Source organism: Grampus griseus (assembly GCF_964374135.1).
Source record: "Grampus griseus genome assembly, chromosome: 3".
In the NCBI taxonomy this organism is placed as follows: domain Eukaryota; kingdom Metazoa; phylum Chordata; class Mammalia; order Artiodactyla; family Delphinidae; genus Grampus; species Grampus griseus.
Window position 1 is genome coordinate 108560982 of NC_139019.1, and position 14882 is coordinate 108575863.

General features: G+C 41.2%; 2 protein-coding genes across 3 annotated transcripts in view; both read right to left on the reverse strand.

Moving 5' to 3' along the window:
• The window catches only part of FNIP1 (folliculin interacting protein 1), a 132859-nt gene extending 129085 nt beyond the window's left edge, over nucleotides 1–3774 (reverse strand). For both annotated transcript variants that reach the window (XM_082650882.1, XM_082650881.1), the window contains exon 1: nucleotides 3613–3774. In XM_082650882.1, the coding sequence (XP_082507008.1) occupies nucleotides 3613–3704 (92 nt within the window). In that variant the 5' untranslated portion in view covers nucleotides 3705–3774. The remainder of the gene's footprint in view (nucleotides 1–3612) is intronic.
• A 613-nt stretch (nucleotides 3775–4387) lies between these two features.
• MEIKIN (meiotic kinetochore factor) overlaps nucleotides 4388–14882 on the reverse strand; it is a gene marked incomplete at both ends in the record, with an annotated part of 141700 nt that continues 131205 nt past the window's right edge. Inside the window, one exon of the mRNA XM_082650317.1 lies at nucleotides 4388–4600. Within this exon, the coding sequence (XP_082506443.1) occupies nucleotides 4388–4600 (213 nt within the window). The remainder of the gene's footprint in view (nucleotides 4601–14882) is intronic.

Sequence of the window (14882 nt, forward strand, 5' to 3'; positions counted from 1 at the left end):
AACAAAACATGAATTATGTCCTACAGATATATAACTCTAAAACAATCTTCTTCGTCAAATTAGGCTTCTTTCAAGAACTTTTTTTTGAGACTTAGCTTATTTATTAACACAACGCAGTTTAGTGTACCTTCACTGATATACCTCATGACAACCCTGCACAGTTGCCATTATTAACATCATTTTTAGATGAAGAGAATTTTATTTTTAAAGCAATCATTTTATATGTACTGCAGTTATTAGACTTACACTTAAATCTTACTTCCCCTGGAAAGTGGCCTGATGGAGAAAACATAAAGCAGTATCTTCGCTGTCTTTCCCAAATTCTTTAAAAGATTAAAACAAATTACTGTTTTAGTTCTATATATGATTAAAATAATATTCTCCCTGTGATACCCTACATACTTACCTCCAGCTCAAGAACCTTAGATAGGACAAAGCACCAGAAACCTATAAGGTAAGGGAGTTCAGACTGAATGGAAAGGGGTAATCCCTGACCATCTTTTTCAGTGGAGTAACCATGAAAAACAATACTGAAAAGCTCCTAAGACTTCTCTATTTCAGGTCTTTCCTACCCAAGAGCCCTATTATGGCTTATGACTATTGAGCCTCGTATATTGTTTACTCTAGGAACTGACTCTTACAGGCTGAGCTATAGTTAGTTGCCAATGGCTGTGTCCAAGCCTTATTTAACAACTTACACTGACTAAAACAAACAAAACCAAAAAAGTATTCTAGAATGAAAACCATGGTATACTGGAATAAAAACTAAATTTTAGTCTACTCAAAAACAGGAGTTACATAAAAAGATGCGAAACACAGTTTATTATTTGGAAAATGCAAATTAAAACCACACAAGATACCACTATACCCATTAGTATGGGAAAAGAATCTAAAAAAGAGTGGATATGTGTATTAATATATGTATAACAGATTCACTTTGCTGTATACCTGAAACTAACACAACATTGTAAGTCAACTATACTTCAATTTAAAATTTTTTAAATAAATAAATAATAAAAATAAATTTTTAAAGAGACTCCAATATGGTTAACATAGTATATTTTATGTTAGGTGTTTTTTACAACACAAAAAATTTTTTTAATTTAAAAAAATCAGACTAACAATATCTGGATTTGGAGAGAATCTGGAGCAACTGTAACCTCATACACTACTAGTGGGAATACAAATGGTACAAATACTTTAGAAAAGTTTGGCAATTTTTTTAAAAAGTTAAGCATACACTTAGCATATGACCCAGCAATCCCACTCCAAGAGAAATGAAAATGTATTTCCGCATAAAGATTTGTTCACAAATGTTCACAGCAGCATTGTTATTACAGCCCAAATCTGAAAACAACCCAAAAGTCTGCCAACCAGTGAATGGATAAACTGTGGTATACCCATACAATGGAACACTATTCAGCAAAAAATGGAACGAACTACAGATAAATGCAACAACATGGATGAATCTCAAAATCATCACTCTGAGTTAAAATAGCCAGACACAAAAGACTATAAACAGTATGATTACATTTATATGAAATTCCAGAAACGTCAAAACCTCTGTCATTAGACAAAAGCAAGTCAGTGATTGCCCTGGGTGAGAAGGCATTAAGAAATGATAGCAAAGGGGCATGAGGGTATTTTTTGGATGATGGAGTGTTCTAAAACTTCATTGGGGTGGTGGGTACACGACTGTATACATGTAACAAAATTCATATAACTATAGACTTCAAATGGCTCGATTTTATTGTATGTAAATTATAGCTCAATGAAGGTGTTAAAAAAAAAAAGATTGGGTTGATTAAATTTGCAAGTTACTAAGTGTGTGACATTACCCAGTTTTCATTTCCTCACATGTACACTTCTACGCATTTTTCCGTATTGTACTGCAGTTTTTGTGCTTACACATAATTCTTACACATAAAAAGGATCATGTAGTTATCTATACTGCTACTTGCCCTATCTCACAAGACTGCTGTGAAACATCACATGAGATAACTGATGAGAAAGTGCTTTGGCAACTCTAAAGTAGTATTACACAAACATATAGTAGAGTTTACATTTTAAAAAAATAAACTTTTTTTCACAAGAATAACTTGAGATGCTTGGAAACTTGGGTACCCCAAAGTAAATCTTTACCCAGAAATAGAAAACCTATTCAAATGTCACCTTTTTAATATCCCTCCTGAACTTGCTTTCTACTAACCCTTGATTTACTGTATGGCTCAATGTAGTACTATCTATACTGCACTTTCATTTTTCAAAAGAAAAACACTAAAGAAATCTTTAAAGTCATTAGATAAGCATGGCAAGACATTTATTTCCCAGTAGAAAAGACCAAAAGCTAGATAACTTTTACTAAGTACTGTTCCAAGATGTTCACCACTGAGATTTTTCTTCCTCCAAAAGTCAAATTTCTTTCCATTTAATACTTCAATTCCACAAGTTACTGAGTGTTTAGTAATGGGACCTGCATTAGCAAGAGAGAGTGAATAATTTTAAGATTATCAAAACCTTTTCAACCAGTGTGGTACACTCATTTCAGACTCTGGCTACTGCAAAATTTAACAGATACTCATCTCTTCCTACTACTACTGTACAACTGGGCTCTATGCTATCCTACCAGGTTTGAGTGATATTTGACATTTAGCCTAGTTACATTTACAAGTTTCCACACGGCAACAAGTATGAAGGCTGTTTGAAAGACATAATCTCTTCTTCAAATGCAGTTTCGAAACTAAATTTTACCTAGAATTCAGGTTTATATTCTATTGTCTTACAATTTTTAAAAGTTTTTCTATCAGCAACAGGTACTGTAACCAAAAATTAACAAAGCCTGTAATACCACAAAATATGATGCTACCGTTCTCAATTTTTAAAAACTCGTTTTTAGTAACACTTCCAAGGGGGTGGTCAATTTTACGGCCATGCTTCATTTGATTCAGCGCAGCTTCATTCTGGTCAGTAAAAACCACAAACTCTTAGGTTTCACATTTCTCCTTCGGCAACATTAAAGCCACTGGGTCCGGTATCTGCACACCTCCAACTTAGGTTTACAAGAAATCTAAAATAACAGCAGCTTGCCTACACGCTCCTCCGGCGTTCTCTACTCCGAAGGTTGGCCAAAACGTGCGGCTCTCTCCAGAAGAGCAACCAAGCTGGAATGGAGCACCCGGAGGACGACTGGCCGCGGGGAGGAGGGGAGAACTTTTCGGCCCGGAGGACGGCGGTAGAGGTCCAATCCAGCCCGCGCCCAACTCTACGCGTCGCCAGGAAGGCGTGTGGACCCTAAGCTCAGGCCGCGATGCTGGGTCCGGAGGGACAGAGTAGCGCGTGGCTGCCGAGCAGGACGTAAACAAACAGCCCCGGACGAGGGGGAAGGGGCAACCGTGGGAGAGGGGGGTAGGCGAGAGAGGACCTCGCTCGAACCGTCCAGCGCAGGTCTGCAGCTGCCCGGCCCCTCCCGACCGCGGCCCTGATCCCGGTCCCGGGGCGACGCTGCCGCTCAAGCGTAAGCACCGAAAGCCCCAGCGCCTTTGGAAGCCAAAGCCCACTAGGCCATCGGCTCCGCGCCCCTCGCTGCTCGCCCCTCGCCCTGCAGCGACCTACCTGAACGCGCAATCCGGGTCCCTCGCGTCCCGACCGGGTGCGCCCAGACCGCTCCTCTTGCTGAAGAGCTTCTGGAACAGCGTAGGGGCCATGATGGCCACGGCCAGGCCGGGGTCGCTCCACAGGGCACTCGCCAGGCCCCCGCTCTTAGAGCTGCCCCGCCACCCCCATAGGCGCCTCAGTCATATGACAGAAATTAGTCACTTCAAACGGCCACGGCGCGCGGGGCGGGGCGCGAGGCAAGGCCGGCGTCCATTGGCTGGCGGTGAGCCGCATCACGTGGTGGCGCGCGGAGCAGGGTGCAAGGCGGGGCCGTGGGGCGGAGCTGGCGCCCATAGGCTGGCCAGTGGATGTCCTCACGTGGCAGCTCACGGGGCGGGGCATGCGCGGAGGGGAGGGGCGGGAAACTGGGGTGGCTGGGGACGTGAATAAGGAACATGCAGCGGTCCCGGTCCTTCTCCGTGACGCTGTTAGTTGCTACCTGAGTCTACAGCAGGGTGCCGCGGGGACGACGCCAGGGACTTTGGAGTGTAGAAACCTTCCGCTTCCCGCATCCACGACTAAGAGAGAAGTTCAGGACCCCACTGGCAGTCGCCCCTCCCCCGCCGTCCTCCCCTCAGTCTCTGCGGCTTCGCGCCTCCGTCCGCGCCTGGCGGAGTCCGGCGGCCCCCGGAGCAGGCCAGGTGCGCGAGCGTACCCGTGGGGCCGCGGCACATGCTGGACTTTAAGCCCGGGACCACAGGCCCGCTCACGCTGGGCCGCGAGAGGTTTGGGCTCAGAGCTTAACTGAGCGGGGCTGGCTCACGGGCCTGGTGGAGGATCTGCCAAGACGCTCCCCGCAGCCATGCCTCCCGGCAGAGATGGCCTCGGCCAGGCACTGAGGGCAGCGGCCCTCGGTGTTTACCACTTGCGCCTCGAACCCTGACACACCGGGAATTAGCCCCTTGGAAGAGCTAGCCATAGGAGGCTCAGGATTTACACTCAATGTCTAGGTATGGAGAGAGAGAGAGAGAGGAACTGTGAAACTGTGAACAAATGAGTTTAATAGGCGGAAAACCCTTTCCAAAGAAAAACATTGCTCATTAATGACCGTACAGTCTACTTAAACCCAGGGAACCAAAATTTATCAGGGTTTGGATCAAATTGGTCTTACAGATCTTCAGTTCCCCTACTCATTCCCCTACTGCCCCTCCAGCAGGAGGAATTTTGTACCATGGGACGCAATTCTCTGACAGATATGAATGTCTGGAAATTACTGGTATGTGGTTTGGAAGGTTAGATTAAAATACTTTTTTGAGAATTTCACTTAATAAGGCATACAAATCAAATTGTCTCTAAGTGGCTGCCAGCTCCCACTGATTTGCAGCTAGAGTTTATGCTATGAAATAAGTGGCCTTATATAGAAAAAAGAAAAGTAATAGCCAGAGTATGTATCTCGGAGAATTTCAGTGGTCATGTAACAACGTGTTGTTCAGTTTCAATGTTACAAGAATTTTTAAAGCACTATTTATAGGTGATTAAGAAATTAATTTATTCCTTCCACAATGTCTAAGTGTCCCTGGTCTAGGCACTGGGGATCCAAAATTTAAAAGATAGGGCTAACTTTCTATATGAGGAAACAGTAAATAAGTAAAAAAGGTAATTTGAAATTACCAGTGTTGTGAATGAGAAACAATGAAGTGAGTGGGGGAGGTCTCTCTGAGGAGGTGACATTTGAGGTGCTCAGGTTAAGAGTCATTCAGAGTTGCTCCGTACATTGCCCAAGCTCCAGAATTACTGAGCAATACAAGGTCAAAATAGCAAGACTGTATCCCCTATAAACTTAAGATATTCTCTGGCGCCAAACGCTGAAAGATTTCTAATGAGGCAAAATAGCTATGTATATTTCTCTCACAAAATATGAACGCGGAATGGAATTTTGTAAACAAAAAATGAAGTCTGAATTTTTTTTAAAGTGAGAAAACGCGCATCCTATAAGTCAATTAATGAAGCGATCATTTGGGAAAGTTTTGTTTTGACACTAGCAAGTATCACTAAATGAGTGCAAGTGGAAACGGGCTCAAGCCTGTCTATATTTGACCAAAGACACAAGGAGGAATCATGGCCGCTCCTTGGCTGGCCCAGAGTAGTTCCAGTTCCCCTCAGAATGAAGTTTATAAATACAATAATCTTAGGTGCTTTCATCTTGGCAAAAAGTTACCTCGTGGATAATTATAGATATTAATAGTAAGGGAAAGAACATTAGGACTTGCATAAGAGATACTTTGTATTAGTGTTCTCTAATCATGTAAAGGTTTCATTTCTGTGGTCTTATACTTGAAAGGTACAGAAAAAAACAAAATTTACTTGCTATCATTCATCACATTTCCTTTATGTTGTTGTGTAATACTCAAATTATAGACTCAGAGAGCACTGAAATGATACAAGTTTGTCATAAAAGAGGACATATAACTATACGTAATTATGCAGATTAAAATGAAAATATTTTCAACTTCAATAACTGTATATTATCTTTTTTTCCCCTTTTACTTAACACTACCTCTTCCCCCAGAGAAGCTGAGGTGTCTTAAAGTAGCCTCTTTAAGTTTAGGAGCAAGGAGGAAATGTAAGAAAGAAAATAATGATTCATTAATGTTATATGAATGTGGAACTGTTGGGTTAGAAAATTAGACATAAGGCCTACACTTTCACTCAGGAGTAGAAGATTTAGCCTCCCCATAAACCCCAACAGCCTTTGGGGCTCTGTCCAACTGATTCCAATATCATAGAAGACAGGGGCACTTCTCACTACAGCCATTTTCCAGTTATCAAATATAGCAAAAGGTGGCAATAAAACTGGAATCTTGCTCCCTTAACCACCATGCTAGTAAGCACAACCTGAGTTGTGCTAAATTTTCCTGAAACAAGTTAAATTTTCATTGATAGCATCTCAGAACAAGATAGTCAGAATCAAGATGATAAAGTAAAACTTCCTGAATGGCACTTAGATGGACTCATGACGGTACCTCAGTTTTAAAAACTCTTAAGCCAACCAATGATTTACTGCTATATAATAAGGGAATGGCAGTGGTTTGAGGCAACAGCAAACAAACAATCATTTATTCAACAAATATTTATTGAGTCCCTCAAAGGTCCCAGACTCTGTTCTGGTAGCCTATTCCTACTCTCAGAAACTTAGTTCTTAGTGGGAAGAGGCAAAGTAAACAAGATGTTTGCAAGTAGTCCTAAAAGCTAGGAAAAAAAGAGTTGATAGTACAACTGGTGCGGCCAAATTTAGATAGAGTGGTCAGGAAAATCCTCTCCAAAGATGCGTTATTTGAACTGAGGTCTAAAGAATGAAAAGGAACCCGTGACGGGAAGATGATGGTAAAGAACATTCTAGCAGAGAGAAGAAGAAGTACAAAGACTGAGGCAGGAATGGGTTTCTCCTGTTTGAAGAAGAAAAAGGAGGCCAAAACAGCTGAACACCCTGTGGGAGGGGGAAGACGTTTGAGATGTGGCTAGAAAGGTACAAGGAGCCAGATTATGTAGAACCTTGTAAATCATGCGAAGGAGGTTACATTGTGATGGGAACTATTGTAGGAGTTTAAAACAGGAGAGGGACGTGATAGAATTTATGATTTTAGAAGATCGGTTGCTCTGTGGAGAAGGGATTATAAAAGAATAAGAATGGAAGGAGAGAAACCATATAGGAGTCTACCATGTATTTTAAGCAAGAGCTGATGTTGGCTAACTATTTTGAAGATAGAACTAACACGATTTGTAGTAGGAGTGAAAGAAAGGAAAACTAAGGATTGACTCCTACGTTTTTGCCTTGGGCAACCAAATGGAAGTCATTTCCTGATGGAAAGACCAGGGAAAGTACAGGTTTGAAGAGGAAAATCAAGCATATTAAGTTTGGATATATTAAGTTTAAATTGGCTATTAGATATCCACGTGGAGATTCTGAGAATATATGAGGAGAATCCAGGATTGCAGAGAAATTCAGTAGGCATCAGCTAATACACAGAATTTAAAATATAGAATGAGTGAGTTTACCTAGAAAGAATGTGTATGGGACTTCCCTGGTGGTGTAGTGGTTAAGAATCCGCCTGCCACTGCAAGGGACATGGGTTCGAGCCCTGGTCCGGGAAGAGCCCACATGCCGCAGAGCAACTAAGCCCGTGCACCACAACTACTGAGCCTGCACTCTAGAGCCCGCAAGCCACAACTACTGAGCCCATGTGCCACAACTACTGAAGCCCGTGTGCCTAGAGCCCATGCTCTGCAGCAAGAGAAGCCACTGCAATGAGAAGCCCACGCACCGCAACGAAAAGTAGCCCCCGCTCACCGCAACTAGAGAAAGCCCGCGCACAGCAATGAAGACCCAACGCAGCCAAAAATAATTTTTTTAATTTTTAAATGAAAGAGTGTATAATACAGAAGAGAGTCCAGCACTAATATTCAAAGAAGGCAACACTTACAAGTCTTGAAGAGAAGGATCCAGGAAAGAAGGATGAGCATAAGCAGTAGTAGCAAGACAAGAGAAGAAAATAACCCAAAATGGAGGAAGGGGTCAACTGTGTTGAATGTTACTGAAAATTTAAGTGTCCATTAGATTTGTCAACATGGACATCTTGACAAGAACAGTTTCAATGGAAGGATGAGCAAAAGCCTGAATGGAGTGGACTAAAAAAGAAAGAGTAGGGAGGGAGTGGTAAAGCAAGTATAGACAACTACTCCATTTTGCTGAGATAAGGAGCAGAAAAATGAGGATTGAGAGGAGACGGGAGGAGGGAAAATTGTCCTCCTCTTTTTTTTTTTTTTTTTGAGATGGAAGATATTAGAGAATTTCATATGCTAAGAGAAATAATCTAATAGAGATGCTGAAATCAAATACCTGCTATGTTCCAGAATGCAATAATGTACAAGACAGGTACAGCCCTCACCCTTAAGAAATCAACAAGTAAACAGGTTATTACAGATTGTGATAAGTGCTTTTAAAGAATCAAACTTTTATCTTCAATATAAAATTGGCTTGAAATCCTCATCTTGAATTCTATTAGAAGTATGCAAGAATAATGGCACACTTCTATGACAAACATTCTTTCAACAAGTATTTTTCAAACACTTAATATGTTTACTATGTGTCTGGGAGCTGTGCTACAACCTGGAAATACAATGATGGACAAGATGTAGTTCCTGCACTCAAGGACCTTACAGCCTAGAGAGAAAAAACAGAATTTGACAGGCAATTACATGGTGTTACATTATGATAAATGCTATGATGTGGCAAGTACAGGATGCCAGGGGAAAACAAGGAAAAGCAACTAACCTTTTGGGAGAATTACAGGGAGTTTTCTGAAGGGTGAAATAAATAGGAATTAAAACGGGATATGCTAAAGAAAAGAGGATGTGGGCATGGAAAGTGTTTCAGGCAGATGGAGCAGCACATACCATCTGCCTGGTGGAGGCAAAAGAGAATATAAAAATTCAGTGACCTACAATATAATCTAATGGTAAAATTGAACTGGATTAAGAAAACTATGTAAGGGACTTCCCTGGTGGTCCAGTGGTAAAGAATCCGCCTTACAATGCAGGGGACGCGGGTTTGATCCCTGGTCAGGGAACTAAGATTCCACATGCTGCGGGGCAATTAAGCCTGCACACCACAACTACTGAGCTCACGCGCCTCAACTAGAGAGCTTGCGTGCCTCAAACTACAGAGCCCACGCGCTCTGGAGCCCACACGCCACAACTACAGAGAGAAAACCCCCACGCCACAACTGGAGAGAAGCCTGTGCACCACAACGAAGAGCCCACGTGCTGCAACTAAGACCCAATGCAGCCAAAAATAAATAAAATAAATAAATAATAAAATAAATCTTAAAAAAAAAAAGAAAACTGTAAAAATCACTTAAAAGATAAGACTTTATCCAGAGGATATGGGGAGCTATTGAGGAATTTTAAGCAGAAAACATGATCAGATGAGCATTTTAGAAAGCTCTCTGGATACGTTGTGGAAAGCTGACTATAAGGTACAAGAATAATGATTGAGAAACTAGTGAAGAGGCTCTCATTCTAAGCCAGGCAAGAAGTACTGACATGAACTCAGAGAATAGCCATGGGAATGGAGGAGTATGGAAAATAATGAGGGCTTTTAGGATTCAAAATCAACAGGACTTCATGACTGACTGCCTGTGGGAAAGTAAGAGAAAGAGAGGAGTCATGGGTGACAGCAAATTTCTGGCTCAGGTAACTTGGATAGATGAAGATATATAACACTGAAACAGATGATAGGAGAAAGAACTGCTTCAAGGGGGAGATAAGTTGAGTTTGGGATATGTTGAATATGAGATACCATGAGAATCCCTGTAGTGATGACAAGTAAGCTTTTGGCTACACAGACTTAGAACTCTAGAAAGGTCTTGTGTGAGTCCATCAATCAGGATGTTCTGTGTTGCACATGATAGAAAACCCAAATTAAACTAGCCTAAGCAAAAAAAAAAAATTGATTGGCTCGCATAACTGGAGCTCAAGTAGAGCACAGTTCAGGTACAGCTGCATCCAGAGACTGCAACAATGATATCAAGAATCCAATTTCTCTATCCCAGCTCTAATTTCTCTGTATGAACTCCATTCCCAGGCAGGGCCTCCATTTGTGGACACAAGATGGCTGCCAGAAGCTCTCCTCTCAGGTAAAACCCTTTCAGATAAAAATCCAAGAGGAAAAGTAAAATGTCTACATCCCAGCATTCCCAGAAAAAGCTCTGAGATTTAATCCAATAGATTATTTTAGGCCTTGCACCCGTTCTGAACCAATCACTGTGCCTGAGTTAGGAGGGCCATGTTAATTGACTTAAACCGTTAAAGGCCCACCCCTGGAACTAAGGGTGGGATCAATCCCACCTAAACCATGTGACCTGGAAACTCAAAATCCAATTACAATAGAGGTAGAGGGGAACAGAAATACAGTGATGAACAAGATGTAGTTCCTGCACTCAAGAAGCTTACAATCTAAGGGAGAAAAAGTCGAATTTGAAAGGCAATTACAGTACATTGTGATAAATGCTATGACGTGGGCAAGTATAGGATGCTGTGGGAATACAAGGAAAGACAGCAAACATTTTGGGGGACAGATACAGGGCCAGTCACGACACATCTCCACTACCAATATCCATGGCAGTTACTGACAAAGATTTGGGGTCAACTGAACAGAGATGATAACTGATGGCAGTGGTAGATGACATCACCCAGGGAGACTGTGTAACATAAGAAGAAGCCCTAGAATAGAACCCGAAGAAACAACAAAATCTAAAGACTGGACAGAGGAAAATGAGGCTTCAGGAGAAATGGAAGAGAAAGAGCTATACATGAGATGAAAGACTGGAGAATAATGTTTCAGAGAGGTCATTCCTTACTGGAGGCTTTCAAGAGGAGAGTAATAGTCTACAACATCATTAGCTGGGAAAGGTTGGGTAAGACAAGAACTGAAAAATACTCCTTAGATTAGCATCAAAGTAGTTGCTTGTAGCCTTGAGGGGACCAGTGTCAGTGAAGGATCAGAGCTAAAACCAGACTTTATGTGTATTGGGGCAGGGGAAGGAAGAGGAGAAAGGGCTGAGTAGTGAGGGAATCAGTGAGAAAGCAGAAAGCACTCTTTTTAGGAAGCATGGATGTAAACAGGTAAAGAATTATTGGGTAGGTAGAAGAACATATGGAATCAAGGGAGTATTTAAGATATAAGCTGATTCAACATTTTAAAATGCAGGTTAGAAAGCAACAGTAGAGCAGGAGAGGTTGAAGATAACATCTATCTGGAAAGTCTGGGCACCACACCCTTCATATAAACACATATCCTGTATACACAATATGAGATAAAGAGGCTATTCATAACTGAACAAACCATGATGAATTACACCTGGGAAAGGCGAAAAAAACTCTAGTTAAATTTTTTTAAATGGAAACGGTATCATGCCTGGCCTTTCATGAATTTTTAACTGGATTTTCACACTTACGACCTGAGATTTTTTTTCATGAAGTGTAATTTGAAAATATAATTTTAAGTGCTTAAAAATGAAATGTAATTAGTTATATGCTAAAGTAAAGGGATCCAGTCCCATTGTTAACTTTTTAAAAATCACAGACCGCTTAGAAAATATGATGAAAACTATGGAGACCCTCACCCCAGAAAGAGATGGTCCTTTCTGATGATCTTCCAGGCAGGTTCACTGAGAGACGTCTGTGGCCTACCCACCAATGTAAAGTTAAGAGTATAACCTTCTTCTAGGATTTGCCAACAGGAATCCTCTTGGAACTTCTAACGTCCACCAGACAGCAAGCAGGCTTATTTTACTTTCCCTCCTCTTAATCATAATCGAAGTTATGTCCTCTACCACTAAACCTTCAACTCCAATTGCAACTCCTTCCTCCCTCCCACCTTGCCCTGTGCTCAAGCTGATAAAAATACTGAACTCACATAGTCCTACTTTCACATCAGCCTTGCCAAGTATTTATCTTTCTAAGGTAGCTATATTTTTCTTATCCGCAACATGGAACTATCAAATGTTATCTCCTCCAGCCCCACTAGGCCCAGTCTAAGAATCAGGTATCGTTTTTTCTCACAAGAACCTACCACCTGTTTAGAAATTATCAAATACTTTGTTCTCATTCTAACTCCTCCCCCTTGGATTATAAACTCCTTGAAGGCAGGTAATAGGCCTTCTATTCCATTTCTTCTTCCCTCACTGCTTATCACACTTCTGCTTTAAAACTACCACAGGAGTTGCTGACTTAGCTGAGTACTGATTTAGAATTCAGGTCTAAATTTGGTTCTAACATCCATCATTAATGATCTCTTCTACATTTCCTAACAACTTTCCCATATTTCACCTCTAGATTAAAATGTGGAACTGAAATCACAAATAGTTTTGTTAGTGGCTTAAGACCTTGTCAAATCGTTTACAAGAATATTTTCATGGGAGTCCTATTTAAAAATGAGTACTATATGGGTTACGTAACCTCAGTTAATTCTTCAATTTTACAATTCTCTTTCATATTGAAGGAGCTTTGAAAATTGGCCTCATTTACTTTTATGTCTAATAACATTAGTAAAACCAACAGAGTTAAAATCTCACCGTTATACACTGTTCACTGACAACAGGATTGTTCCTTTTTAGGAAGGGCATTTCCAAGATGCCACAATAAGCTGTATTACCCCCCCAAAAAAAATCCTACAGATAGATAGCATTAGCTAAAAAAGGTTGTTCGGGGATGAGGTAATATATTAAATACTTAGTGTGTGATTGATTGTACGTATTATACATTCCCTGCTTCAGCAAACCTTAAGTATAGAGTTTCTTTCAGTCAGACCTGGAATTAGGTCTCTCACTCATGTGGTTTCAATTAAGTTCTGTTAAAAATAGCTCGTAATATAAGCATCAACAATTTTACTACCTTTAATCCATACAAAGGATAAACTTGGGAAAAAACCATCAAAGGAAGTTACCTAGTATCCTGGTGTTGGGTCTTTATAAATAGCTGAAGTCATCTATTTAGTGTACAGTCTTCTAATATAAGCTATTTGTTATTTTATAATACAAATACATACATTTAAGAAGCAGACAGAAGATTCTTTCTCAGCTCATTAAAAGTAATTTATAAGACTCAACAGAATTTCAACATCAGGATATGTCACAAATAATCACAGAATTTTGATTTTTGAATTTCATGTAATTTTAGGCAGACATTCTGCTTCACGGACTTTGACTTCACATTCAAGTCTTCAAAGTAGTGAAAATTCAGCCACAGCTGCTACATCCTGCCACTTGTTTTTATTATAATATCTGGAGAAAAAAATAACAATAGATTATTTCATATGCATCACAAGCAGGTGTTCAATAGTTATTAATAATCAGTCCCTGGGGGAGAGAACGCTTGATGTCCAAGCAACTCTAGTTTCACTCCATCGAGCCTTAGGAAACAAATCCAGAGGTCATTAAAAAAAAAAAATGGAATAGCTGGCTCACTCCTTCCTGGACATGCTGAAGATGCTTCTCTTCTCTTTGGAGACACAAAGAGACCTGCTCAATAACATTCCAATGGAAAGCCCAGCAAAGACAGCTGTTAGTGGCCATCACAAGTCGCTAACTCCAGCCTTGTAACCTGGTGGAATGGATCCAGTTGTGCTTCTAATCCCAGTCCTCCTCAGCCACCACCTAGTCAGAACCTCCTCACATTTTCCTACCCATCTCTCCTTTTCATTCTCCTACCCTTTGTTGTAGATGAACCCAGGTTCTTTCCAATACAGGATTCTGGGGCCTTCACCCCTCCCCCAATATCTTGTACCACAAGATCCAGAGTGGAGTCAGCTTTACCTATTTCCATTGCCACTTTCATACTACGATATACCTCACCCGCTAGCCTAATCAGCCTATATCAATAGGTTCTCAAACTCTGCTGTACCATAGAGTTATCTGAGCTTTTACAAATCCTGATATCCAGGCTATACTCCATACCAATTAGAACAGAACCTCTGGACAAGGGACTCAAATATCCAGGAAAGTCTGATGTGCAGCTGTTGGAACACCAGAGACCTATATCTTTGATATTCAAAGTGTGGTCCACGGACCAGTAACTTCAATGTCACCTAGGAGTTGATTAGAAATGTAGAATCTTGGGCTCCATTCCAGACCTATTGAATCAAAATCTCCATTTTAAACAAGATCCTCAAGCAGTTCACAAGTAAATTAAAGTTTGGGAAGTACTGGCTATTCTACCCTCTATTCCTCCTTATTGTTGTCTTCACTGACCTCAGATACTATCTGCTCATTTATTAAAGACTTTGGGCCACAGCCATCTTCTCCATACCAATTTTTTTTTTTTTTTTTTTTTTTTTTTTGCTGTACGCGGGCCTCTCACTGTTGTGGCCTCTCCGGCTGCAGAGCACAGGTTCCGGACGCGCAGGCTCAGCGGTCATGGCTCACGAGCCCAGGCGCTCTGCGGCATGTGGGATCTTCCCGGACCAGGGCACGAACCTGTGCCCCCTGCATCGGCAGGTGGACTCCCAACCACTGCGCCACCAGAGAAGTCCCATACCAATTTTTGAGTAACTTTCCAAGTGGCAATCAACCCACCCAACTATGTAGTCTCCCCTATCCCTCCTCTGCCTTCATATATACATCCAGGGCCATGCCCTATATTTTCCCCTGACATCACCTAGAGCACATCATTTCTAAAACTTTACAATACTAGAGACCTAGGAGTCATCCTCTAACTGTCCTTCTCTCTCA